The 13390-nt window shown below is 44.1% G+C and overlaps 1 protein-coding gene across 48 annotated transcripts in view; it reads right to left on the reverse strand.

Annotated features, from left to right (window-relative positions):
- Positions 1 to 450: 450 nt before the first annotated feature.
- Positions 451 to 13390, reverse strand: part of LOC139574176 (protocadherin alpha-C2-like) — a 305452-nt gene continuing 292512 nt past the window's right edge. For 40 of the 48 annotated variants that reach the window (XM_071398475.1, XM_071398452.1, XM_071398461.1 and 37 more), the window contains one exon: positions 451 to 3832. In XM_071398475.1, coding sequence (XP_071254576.1) covers positions 3531 to 3832 — 302 coding nt within the window. In that variant the 3' untranslated portion in view covers positions 451 to 3530. The remainder of the gene's footprint in view (positions 3833 to 13390) is intronic. The other 8 variants (XM_071398497.1, XM_071398496.1, XM_071398498.1 and 5 more) reach the window with 1 other exon arrangement.

Below are 13390 nucleotides of genomic sequence, written 5' to 3' on the forward strand. Positions count from 1 at the left end.
CTAACCTGAGAACCATAAGTAACTGAGCAAAAAAACATTTGTAGATAAAACATAGAATATCAATTACGATACGGAGTAAATTCAGCAAATTAACCTTACAATATTAGTTCTGTAACTGATTACATTAAGTATATCAAACTTATAACATTAGTTATAGGACTTGAAGGACTTAAGCAGGTCAAAAAAAAAAAAACTGTTCTGAACCTGATAAAACGAAGTTCAATGTATTTGAGTTTGTGATGCACTAAAAGCGAAGTATATTATACTTAAATTATACTCCTTTTTGGATTTACTTAAAATGCTGATGCAAATAGTTACCAAAAAATGTTTACGTAAAAGGGGCACATTATTTGTTACAGTGTACTGATTGCAACTGTGCTGTTCGTGCAAAGAGGAAGAGTGTGTGTGTGAATGCCTGTTTCCAAGCAAGCTCCAAGGCGACAACGTCAGTCTCATTTTATGAAAGAAAATTTTTATTTAGTGATTTATAAACAAAACACATTACCACTGTATCCATTTAGGTCAAATAAAAAAACTGAAAGAAATGAAATTTCACTACTTCACCGTCACAGTAGATGAGCAGGTGTACAAAAAAGGTTTCACAACAGATCTGTACTGATCAGTAGGCCAGGACAGCGCCACCATTGGTCACCATCATACGCTGATAAAAGAATGACAGCGTGAACGCTCACTAAACACAAGCATACACTACATATACAATTTTTACATAGGAATTGTCTTCTTTTTTTGTGGTTATTTTTTTGTTATTTTTTCTGTTGAAAGGGAGTGAAAGGGAAGAGGATAGCTCATCACAGGATCATACATATTTCAGTTACAATATTACAGTGTTAGTTAGATCATGTCAAAGCCGGACACAAAACGTTTTAGTTGTTGTTGCTTGTTCTCAAAAACGAAAATCCTATTTCCATAAAAACAAAATGAACAGAGTTGAGTTCAAGGGCATCACACAACAGCATTTACAAATATCGAAAAGGTTTAGTTAACGTCATACAACACCACTGTCTTGTGGAGTGCGGAGGGTGTAATATGTAGAAGATGCATGGCAGAGACGGTACATACACATATCTCCTGTGGGAGTCATAAAGTCAAATTATAATACGAAACAATAAAATCATAGCCATCTATTTCTATATATATATTTTGTATCTCTATATTGTTTGAGTTTCCTTTGAGACGAACATGCAGCAGCCGCTTTAGTGGAGTGACGTCATATTGAGCCGCAAAACCGGGAGGGGGGGGGGGGGGGGGGGCGTCGCAACGACATACAGGCAGGGGAACGGGGAACCAATCGAAGCATGTCTCCGCCCCTTTACAAAACCTCCTGAGAGGGGATTGGTGGGATAGAGCTGTGGGGTGGGAATCCTTAGATGCTCTTATTTATTTATTCATTAATAATGTAATAATTAGCGTATACATTGCATTTATTAATGCACAGGCCACATATATAAAGAGCAAGTCTAACTACATTTTTCGTGTACATAAAAGCCAATGGATGACCTACTGTTTTGATTCACCAATCATAATCAATCAATTTCGAGATATACGTGTACCCAGGAACATGGAGGATAGGCCTAGCCCTCAGAACCATGTCCCAGACATCCACCCCATCCCTGTCCCCATCCCACCTCGCCCCCTCTCGCCAGTGACCACAAACAGGAATGAACAGCGTAGTATTCACAAGTTAAAAGCACTCAACCGTTTTGCACTTGGAGACATCTGGCGTTAGAACTCAGAATAATGGAACCCCGGTCCCGACTGGGTTCTTCAGGCCTCCTCCACATTACTCCATGCTGTTCCCAGCACACCACAATGTTCAGCCTTCCCAGTTCACCCTGAAAGAACATGGGGTTAGAGGGGGAGTCCATGGCCAGAAAAAGAGAAAGGCCGAGGGCAAGGGGGGTGGGACAAGCAGAAGCGCTGCAGAGCAGTTAAAGCTAACAAAACAGAGTAGGAAATCGTGGGTCTTCTCCAAGAACCAATAGAAAGTGAAAAAGTTTCACAGATTCATCATCATCACGTGAAGAAGCAGTCTGTGGTTGGTGTAAGGGTGGGGATGAGAATCTGTGGGTAGGGGCAGGGAGTGGAAAGGGCGGGGGGGGGGGGGGGGCTGTGGGGGATGGGGATCGGGTCGGATATCAGGTAAGTGATGGTTGCTACCAAACATTCAGAGCAGAAAGCCTCAGGCTTTTGCTGAGTGGCAGGGGAGAGTAGAAGAGATCCTCTTTAGCTAGAGACGTTCCTGCTATTCTACAAGGTTCCAACTGAGCTCAGATCAACAAAACTGGATCACAGGCCAACTCAACTGGACTCTTCTCTCTTTCGTTCTCAAGAGACTCTGAAGAGTGTTCCCCCTTTCTCTCGATCCCTCGTTTTATCTGTTTGCATTGAGCGAGAGAAGGATCTGGTTGTCCCAAAAGAGAGTAGTGAGCGAACCCATCAGGAGTAACTGCAGGGGATGCTGCTGTGCCAACCCTGAGAGAGTAGATCTACTGTACACATGTGTACTGCTTAGGAGACTGCTGTGTTGCTGGGGAAAAGCTTGCGTTCTGTACAGCTTGCGTTCTGTATTAAACACAATGCTGTTTTGTTGGCTGCTCCTGTATTTCTTATTTTATTTTTTACCTCTCTCCAGTTCTCAGGTGTTCTCAGTGTCCGGGTTGTTACAGCGAGTGTGTGTCAGCGTGTATGTGTTTTGTCATTGACAGCCATGTTTTCCTTGCCGTCACAGGGAACACTGACGGCTAGAGAGCGCGATAGGAAGCCGCAGCAGCAGTGTCATGTTAGCCTTTAGCCTCAGCTTTAGCAACTCTCTCCCGTGCTATTTACAAGTGTGAGTGTCCAGCTCTAAATCACCAACATTTAACTCGTCTTCTGTTGTGTAGTCTTCAGTTTACTTTCTTCTCGTCATTTCCTTTTTTTTTTGCTCTTTTTCCGAGGCTGGCACAGAGCTGTTTTCTTCTTGCTGTTGGATTTTCTTTTCCTCTCAAAGAGAGTGAATTATACAACATGGTGGGAAGGGGTAAGACAGAGGTGCCAACGTATCCGTGGGTGGGAGGGTGAAAAGCAGAGGGCGAGGGGAGACAGTGGCTCTCGTCCCCTCGCTGAGAAGAGTAGGGAGGGTATCGTTTGGCTCAAGGTGTATAGGCACCAGGGGGCATGGAGGAACATTTATCAATCTGTTTTTTTCTCATCAAGGCATGATTAATCAATTACCCCAGTAAGGGATTTGTGAGGCGACAGTAATCTACAATAATCTTGGTAAAGCCGATTTTTACCAGAGAGATTTGGGCTATTATCTTTGTCGCAGGGGTGGGTATAGAGCAGACTACGGCAGTGTGACTTTGTCTGCCTGTCTGTGTTACTGAGCCAGAGATTATGAAGTAGAATTGGGGATCTCTTTTCACCTGTGGTCTAAAATGATTTTATTTTTGTTTCCTGGTGGACTTTGGTTGGTACCTCTGTTTCAACAGCTCCCCTTCCTTCTCTTCCTCCTCCTCCTCCTCCCTCCTCTACTCATCGTCATCCTTCCCCTTATCCTTCTTATCCTTCTTCTCCTTCTTCTTCTTTTTCTTCTTCTTTGCCTCCTCCTTCTTTCCGAAGCTGATGAAGTCGCTCTTGTCGTCCTCTCCTCCCTGCTGGCGGATAGAGATGATGGCGGGCGATCCAGGGATGATGAAGGCTTCGGGGGGGACCTCGCCGGGCTTCAGGTGCTGGGGGGGTCCTCCGGGACCGCCGGCGCCGTAACGGAAGTGCCAGCTGTTACTGTCCACTCCGGCTCCCATGGGTGGGGACACCTCTCCACCCTCAGCATCTAGAGACAGAGACAGAGAACAACGAATTGTTATTAATGTTGCGCTGGAATCATCTCTCTCACAACCATTGTCATCAATATCGTCTATATCGAGGGGGTTGTAAGATGGTTGTAAACAACAATGTCATTGGTACAACTGTCAATGTTGTCATTGGTGGTCATAGTCTTGGACACTTTCTTGAAAAGACCTCTGCCATGTCAGACTCTTCCCACATAGCATCCATTGGTGATGCCCCCATAGCACACAGTCAACACCATGCTGAAGCGTCCCCCACAGGAGTTCTCTGATCACCCTGACTCCCATTGTGATGTCACTAATCGGTCCCTAATCCACAGAAACAGCCATAACACCAGTCAAAAGGAAGGGGTGGCGACTCAGAATGCAAGCTCTCAAACGGTCCACTGATAAGCAGCACAGGATCAAAGTGTCCATTCTGCCACGGCTAGGGTCCCCGGTTGGCGCTGTGGGACGAGACACGAAGCGCTCCACCACACAGGGAGAGGCGGGGAAAGGTCAGGGAATAAAGACATGGCATTTAAACGGAAAGTCAACAAGCCGCTTACACGCCGAGCGTTCGTTCTGGGAGATGACTGCGCTTTCAACTTCCATCACAGATCGCCACTGAAGCGCCAAGAAGAAAAAAGGTAAATGGAGATAGTGTCTGTTCAATAGAAGTGTTTACCTTATGTGTGTGTGCGTGTGCGTGTGCGTGAGTAAGTAGCCGAAACAACGGCGACCTAAACCATCTCAAACGCTCAGCATTTTAAGTGGTCTCCAGTTAGTTAAAGAGTCTGTACTCAGTACTTTGAGAACGACGGTGTGTGAAACGACCTCTATAAACTGCCAGCTCTCCCTCAGTCTCTCGACGCACATCAGGAGTCACTGCAGCAGAGCAGAGTAGAGCGACACCTGGCTCGGCTCTCGGCTCTCAGCTCTCCCCTCCCAACCCGACCCCGTCGATCTGCCCGAGGAGAGAGAACGCTCCTCCACACACATAAACAACACCATTAAAGGGGTAGCGGCGCTCACATCAATAACTCCTCATTAAAGGGGATGGGGAAGGGGATGGCAGAGGTGCCCAGTCAGTCAAACAGCCAGCTCACCGTGACTCTGCGTTCAAAAGGCGTGTGTGGTTTGATGAGCCGGGGTGCATGTAACAGAGCTAACACCCCACCCTGACAACCCAGGGATCCAGAGGGGACTGTTCTAACGACTGAGTCCCATTACACACACAAACCGACGCACGTACACACCCCACGCCACTTTGCCTCGTTCCTCACAGCTATGACCTAGTTGCGATGCTTCCTTCACATATTACACTGTTTATTTCTCTCTCTTTTTTTTGACTTCCCTCCAAAGGGGAGTTTAACAAAACAGAGTTCATCCAAGCAGAAGGAACAGTGTCTGGAAGAGGGAGGACTGGCCTCATACAACACCCAGGGTATGGAAGGCCATCTCCCCAGTCCCTGTCCTCCCTAACCCTGCCTCTATTGGTGAGTTAGTAGGACAGGCTCTGGTAGTACTTTCAGCTCAAATTCCCATTAACATAGCTTTTTCTTGACAGATGGACTAAAGGCATCCTGAATACATAAACATGTACAGGGGAAAAAAACAGAGAACAAAAAAAACTATTTTAAATTAGTATGAAGCACCACATGGGAAAGAGACCCATCATTTGGTACAGGGCAAGAGTTCAGTAAGTAAGTTGTGATCAGCCAGTACATGTCTCATCCAGCAGGTAGTGATTGAAGTGGCCAGGGGGAGGCCTTGTTACACGGCTCGAAGGAACACGAATAGCAGCACAGATGTAGTCTGCCTCAATGACAACTAAGCAGAGCTCAGAACTACAAGACGGAGCTAGATCACTGATCTATTCTAGTGCCACCCTACTCTTCTCTTCTCCCGCTTCCTCTCTCAATTCAAAAGGAACCAAAATAGTTTTTTTTTTGTTACCCAAAACATTTCTAAGTACTATAAAAAGAAGTAGAGGGAAGAAACAAAAACATTTTCTCTGGCACTTGGTGAACATTAAAAAAAACGATAAAAATGATGGAACATGCAGATTTTTATGAAGCTCTTTATCCCCCCGCTTTCTCTCCCGTTCCCCTATCACCTCTTCTCCTCTCCTTCCCTTCCTTCCTCCGCCCCCTTTCCCTAACCGACCTCTCTCCTCTCTTTTCTTCCCTCTCTATTTTTCTCCCCCCACCCTTTTTCCCTACCCGACTTTGCTCTCTCCTCTCCACCTCTCTCCCTCCCCTTATCTTTGCAGCCCTATTTCCCTCCCAGCCTCTCTCCTCCTACTCTCCCTCCTCCCTCTCACCCCCTCTGTACTAGCCCGGGCTCTCTGCTGGAGCTGCTCAGAGTGATGGATTCTGGGAGTAAATCCAGGCTGGGCGTCAGGAGAGTGTGACATCCCCTGCATTGCACACACTCCTAATCCCTCTTATGGAGTCAAACACTGCAGCAAGCCTTTCTGGATGATGGGACGCCGTCCTATTCCCCCTCTCATTGATACAGATGCTATGTCCCAATTCTTTACCCTTCTTACCTAAAGTGTGCACTTATTCACTTCCCTTCATGGATTTAAAAGGAAATGAGTGGTGTAAGAATATGGCCACATCTGTCTCTAGCCAATGCTCGAAGGTAGAGAATTGGGACGCAGGGGAAAGATTATAGGGAATATCCTCACTACCAGCGGCCATTTTGCCTACTCTGTAAGAGGGCACAGATTGGCCGAATGAAACAGACACAGAGTTCCAGCAGTCACATAGTCCTCCTTTTTACTTCCTATTCAAGCCAGGAGTGCTATCTGACCTTCACTGATTGTGACATCAGCGCCGTGAGATAGAGTCGGACACACATACATTGACTTTTTAAAAACATTTTAGCCATTTATCAGACGCTCTTATCCAGAGCACTTACAGTTAGTGCATTCATCTTAAGATAGCTAGCTGAGACAACCACCTATCACAGGCCTCGTAAGTACACTTTCCCCCAATAAAGTAGCTATCAGCAAAGGGGAGGAGTCAAATGCAAGTAGATTCATTCTCTCTCTCTCTCTCTCTCTCTCTCTCTCTCTCTCTCTCTCTCTCTCTCTCTCTCTCTCTCTCTCTCTCTCTCTCTCTCTCTCTCTCTCTCTCTCTCTCTCTCTCTCTCTCACCTTTTTTGGAACACCATTATTTTGGTCTTACTGAGATTTACTGTCAGGGCCCAGGTCTGACAGAATCTGTGCAGAAGATCTAGGTGCTGCTGTAGGCCCTCCTTGGTTGGTGACAGAAGCACCAGATCATCAGCAAACAGTAGACATTTGACTTCGGATTCTAGTAGGGTGAGACCGGGTGCTGCAGACTGTTCTAGTGCCCGCGCCAATTCGTTGATATATATGTTGAAGAGGGTGGGGCTTAAGCTGCATCCCTGTCTCACCCCACGACCCTGTGTGAAGAAATGTGTGTGTTTTTTGCCAATTTTAACCGCACACTTGTTGTTTGTGTACATGGATTTTATAATGTCGTATGTTTTACCCCCAACACCACTTTCCATCAATTTGTATAGCAGACCCTCATGCCAAATTGAGTCGAAGGCTTTTTTGAAATCAACAAAGCATGAGAAGACTTTGCCTTTGTTTTGGTTTGTTTGGTTGTCAATTAGGGTGTGTAGGGTGAATACATGGTCTGTTGTACGGTAATTTGGTAAAAAGCCAATTTGACATTTGCTCAGTACATTGTTTTCATTGAGGAAATGTACGAGTCTGCTGTTAATGATAATGCAGAGTATTTTCCCAAGGTTACTGTTGACGCATATTCCACGGTAGTTATTGGGGTCAAATTTGTCTCCACTTTTGTGGATTGGGGTGATCAGTCCTTGGTTCCAAATATTGGGGAAGATGCCAGAGCTAAGGACGATGTTAAAGAGTTTTAGTATAGCCAATTGGAATTTGTTGTCTGTATATTTGATCATTTCATTAAGGATACCATCAACACCACAGGCCTTTTTGGGTTTGAGGGTTTTTATTTTGTCCTGTAACTCATTCAAGGTAATTGGAGAATCCAATGGGTTCTGGTAGTCTTTAATAGTTGATTCTAGGATTTGTATTTGATCATGTATATGTTTTTGTTCTTTATTCTTTGTTATAGAGCCAAAAAGATTGGAGAAGTGGTTTACCCATACATCTCCATTTTGGATAGATAATTCTTCGTGTTGTTGTTTGTTTAGTGTTTTCCAATTTTCCCAGAATTGGTTAGAGTCTATGGAGTCTTCAATTACATTGAGCTGATTTCTGACGTGCTGTTCCTTCTTTTTCCGTAGTGTATTTCTGTATTGTTTTAGTGATTCGCCATAGTGAAGGCGTAGACTCAGGTTTTCCGGGTCTCTATGTTTTTGGTTGGACAGGTTCCTCAATTTATTTCTTAGATTTTTGCATTCTCTCTCTCTCTCTCTCTCTCTCTCTCTCTCTCTCTCTCTCTCTCTCTCTCTCTCTCGACAGTGGGATAGTCTGTATCAATCTTGGGTTAATGCCCTTATCTGACTCCCAGCCAACATTGTGATCCAATTCTGCTCTTTAAAAGGGAAAATGATAAAAGAGAGGAGGAATGAGAGGGGAAAGGGAAAGACAGCAATCGTAGAAAGTGGTAGGGTATTTAACTCTAAAATGCATTTGCTCAGCTATGCTGTCCCTGGGTAATTTCCTGTCTAAAACAATCTAGGCAGATGAAGAGACACCCATGCCCCTGATGCAAACATAAAGTCAAAAACAAATAGGACCCCAGAGAGTGATGAGTCACTGCAGGGCCGGCTCCAGCCCATTGGGGGCCCTAAGCGAGATTTGGTTATAAAGTTAATTTCCTGAAATTCTACACATTTTGCCATGGAGCGTAGAGAAAATGTTGCAGGTTTATAACTAATTTTATGTAAGTTTATTTGTTTTGCCATGGTGCGGAGAGAAAAATTTGCAATTTTACAGCACGTTCCACACATTTTGCAATGACTTATGCCATGTTAAAATGATATCTGAGTGACAGTGGCTAAAAAAAAATCAATGGGGGACCCCTGGAGGTCATGGCACCTGGGCAAGTGCCCTTCATGTCCGGTCGGTAATTCAGCCATGATTACTAAAAGTTTTGGTAGCTGGCAAGACTAATTTACCAATCTAAAAATGTCAAAGTGAAAAAATAATAATATATATACACATATACAGTGGGGAGAACAAGTATTTGATACATTGCCGATTTTGCAGGTTTTCCTACTTACAAAGCATGTAGACGTCTGTCATTTTTATCATAGGTACACTTCAACTGTGAGAGACGGAATCTAAAACAAAAATCCAGAAAATCACATTGTATGATTTTTAAGTAATTAATTTGCATTTTATTGCATGACATAAGTATTTGATCACCTACCAACCAGTAAGAATTCCGGCTCTCACAGACCTGTTAGTTTTTCTTTAAGAAGCCCTCCTGTTCTCCACTCATTACCTGTATTAACTGCACCTGTTTGAACTCGTTACCTGTATAAAAGACACCTGTCCACACACTCAATCAAACAGACTCCAACCTCTCCACAATGGCCAAGACCAGAGAGCTGTGTAAGTACATCAGGGATAAGATTGTAGACCTGCACAAGGCTGGGATGGGCTACAGGACAATAGGCAAGCAGCTTGGTGAGAAGGCAACAACTGTTGGCGCAATTATTAGAAAATGGAAGAAGTTCAAGATGACGGTCAATCACCCTCGGTCTGGGGCTCCATGCAAGATCTTACCTCGTGGGGCATCAATGATCATGAGGAAGGTGAGGGATCAGCCAAGAACTACACGGCAGGACCTGGTCAATGACCTGAAGAGAGCTGGGACCACAGCCTCAAAGAAAACCATTAGTAACACACTACGCCGTCATGGATTAAAATCCTGCAGTGCACGCAAGGTCCCCCTGCTCAAGCCAGCGCATGTCCAGGCCCGTCTGAAGTTTGCCAATGACCATCTGGATGATCCAGAGGAGGAATGGGAGAAGGTCATGTGGTCTGATGAGACAAAAATATAGCTTTTTGGTCTAAACTCCACTCGCCGTGTTTGGAGGAAGAAGAAGGATGAGTACAACCCCAAGAACACCATCCCAACCGTGAAGCATGGAGGTGGAAACATCATTCTTTGGGGATGCTTTTCTGCAAAGGGGACAGGACGACTGCACCGTATTGAGGGGAGGATGGATGGGGCCATGTATCGCGAGATCTTGGCCAACAACCTCCTTCCCTCAGTAAGAGCATTGAAGATGGGTCGTGGCTGGGTCTTCCAGCATGACAACGACCCAAAACACACAGCCAGGGCAACCAAGGAGTGGCTCCGTAAGAAGCATCTCAAGGTCCTGGAGTGGCCTAGCCAGTCTCCAGACCTGAACCCAATAGAAAATCTTTGGAGGGAACTGAAAGTCCGTATTGCCCAGCGACAGCCCCGAAACCTGAAGGATCTGGAGAAGGTCTGTATGGAGGAGTGGGCCAAAATCCCTGCTGCAGTGTGTGCAAACCTGGTCAAGAACTACAGGAAACGTATGATCTCTGTAATTGCAAACAAAGGTTTCTGTACCAAATATTAAGTTCTGCTTTTCTGATGTATCAAATACTTATGTCATACAATAAAATGCAAATTAATTACTTAAAAATCATACAATGTGATTTTCTGGATTTTTGTTTTAGATTCCGTCTCCCACAGTTGAAGTGTACCTATGATAAAAATTACAGACCTCTACATGCTTTGTAAGTAGGAAAACCTGCAAAATCAGCAGTGTATCAAATACTTGTTCTCCCCACTGTAGATTAATAAAAAATAATACAAGTAATAACTAAAATATAGTCGTTACATAAGTATTCAGCTCCTTTGACAGCGATTACAGCTGTACGTCTTTCAGGGAAGTCTATAAAAGTTTAGTTTGCACAACTAGATTGCACAATATTTTCCCATTATTCTTTTCAGAAATCTTCAAGCTCTGTCACGATGTTGGGGATCGTGACTAGATTTCAGTAAGAACTGTAACTTGGCCGCTCAGGAAAATTCACTGTCTTTTTGGTAATAAAATCAAGTATAGATTTGGCCTTGTGTTGTTGGTTGTTGTCCTACTGAAAGGTGAAGTCCTCTCCCAGTGTCTGGTGTAAATCAGACTGAAGCAGGTTCTCCTCTAGGATTTTGCCTGTACTTAGCTCCATCCCGTTTGTTTTTATCCTAAAAATCTCCACAGTATTTGCCGATGACAAGCATACCCATAACATGATGCATCCACAACTATGCTTGAAAATAAGAAGACAGTTACCTAGTGATGTGTTTTGTTGGATTTGCCCCAAACATTACGCTTTGCATTTAAGACAAAAAGTGTTTTCCTTTGCCGTGTTTTTTTGCAGTATTGCTTTAGTGCCTTGCTGCATACAAGATGCATGTTTCGGAATATTTGTATTCTGTATTTTTGTATTCTTCTTTTCATGCTGTCATTTAGAACATTATTGTGATCTACCACAATGTTGTTGATCTATCCTCAGTTTTCTCCCATCACAGCCATTGAACTCTGTAGCTGTTTTAAAATCACCAATGGCATCATGGTAACATCTCTGAGCAATTTCATTCCTGTCCTGCAGTCCAGTTTGATGTGTCTGGGTGGTTTAATACATAATTATTAACTTGACCATTGATTAAAGAGATATTCATTGTCTGATTTGTTATTGGTACCCATCTACCAATCACTGCCCTTCTTTGTGAGGCGTTGGAAAAGCTCTCTGGTCTTTGTAGTGTGCTTGAAATGCAATACTTGACTGAGGACCTTACAGATGTTGTATGGATGGGGGACAGAGGAAGGGTTAGTCATTCAAAAATCATGTCAACCACTAATATTTCACACGGAGTGAGTCCATGTAACTTATTATATGACTTGTTAAGTCAAATTGTATCACTGAACTAATTTAGGCTTGCCTAAACATAGGGTCTGAGTACTTATGCAACGACTCTATTTAAGTTATTTCATTTGTATTAATCTGTTTCCCTCCACTTTGACATGACATAGTATTTTGTACAAATAAACCCACTTTTTAACACACAAAAATGTGAATAAATCCGAGAGGGCTGAATAGTTTTGCACGGCACTGTATACTGTATATGCTTATGCCCGCAGCCGGCCCTGAGTCACTGTGATGGAGAGCAGACAGATGCAGCAGGACCTGATAGGGCCGGGCAGAGGAGAGAAGCAGCATTACACAGGGTCAAAAACATTACAGCTGGGTAGAAAAAGCCTTTTGATTGTCTCTGACATATCATGACCGAGTCAAAAGCCCCATGACTGGGTCCAGAGCCGGGCAGCCCTATACGCTCACTACGCAAGTTGCGTAGGGCCCCGCAAATTACACAAGGGCCCCGCCTTCCCCTCGTGTCAAAGCGGGTGTCAATGTTTACAACTTCGATGAGAGGATGAAACGGAACTATCCTTCTGGTCACGAAGAGAGAGAAGATAAAAACCATGAGAGGGAATTACGGGAACAGCAATCAGGTAAACTTGTGTTCTCCCCTCCAAGTTTGATGTCAGCAAATAACAGGAACGTTAAGTCGATGTGCTAGCTTGCAGTGCATCTCTCTCTAGTCTGTCTGTCTCGCTAACCTAGCTGGGCAGTGCATCTCTTGGTCTGTCTGTGTCTTGCTTGCTTGCCAGCCACTTCCAGGGCTGTGTTCTGTGACTTGAGTGTGAGAGTGAATGAGAGTGAAATACAACTATTCATTACGTTTGATAAACGGCAACGGTGTTTATAAACGGCAGCTCGTGAAAGATAAACCGCGTTGCGCGTGCACGAAATGAAACTCGTGCTTTCTAGCAGCAACCTCTGTGGGGACCAGTCCAGACAATATATGGGCATGATGGCACTCCTCATAGACACACACTTTTAAAACAAGACAATGATTATCTAGTCTCTCAGTCAAGGTTTAGTTACAACTCTGGACTAATGCAAGATGGAATGCAATGGATTGACAGTGATTATTGATTTATATATTGAATTTAAAGTGTTGCTTAGCTGGGCATACTGGGCAATATGGATGCACATCTCTAAGTAAATAATAACCATCAAGTACTCAGCCAAGCCATAATATAAATAGTATTTTATATTTGAAAATGTATAAAAGGAAATCTGGGGGAGACAGTTTGAATGGGCCTGATGCAGCTGATAAAATTAATAATAGTATTGTTATCTATAATTTACAAGTGTTATGCTTAAGTTTGTCAGTAGAGGAGATGCTGGATCATCAGCCAGGACAAGCACAGACTCAGTTGATCCACATCCAGCCGCAGCCAGAACTAACACAGACCCAGTACAGCCGGCTTCAGATAATACTAACACAGACCCAGTACTGGCAGCTTCAGCAAGTACTAACACAGACCCAGTACAGCTGGCTTCAGCAAATACTAACACAGATCCAATACAGCCATCTTCAGCAATTACTAACACAGACCCAGGTGAAGTACAGGCAGCCTCAGCCAGTACTAACACAACCAGAGGTGTACAGCCAGCATCAGATACAAACAGCTCAGACCCTAATAGA

Source organism: Salvelinus alpinus, chromosome 4, assembly GCF_045679555.1.
Source record: "Salvelinus alpinus chromosome 4, SLU_Salpinus.1, whole genome shotgun sequence".
NCBI classification, from domain to species: Eukaryota; Metazoa; Chordata; class Actinopteri; order Salmoniformes; family Salmonidae; genus Salvelinus; species Salvelinus alpinus.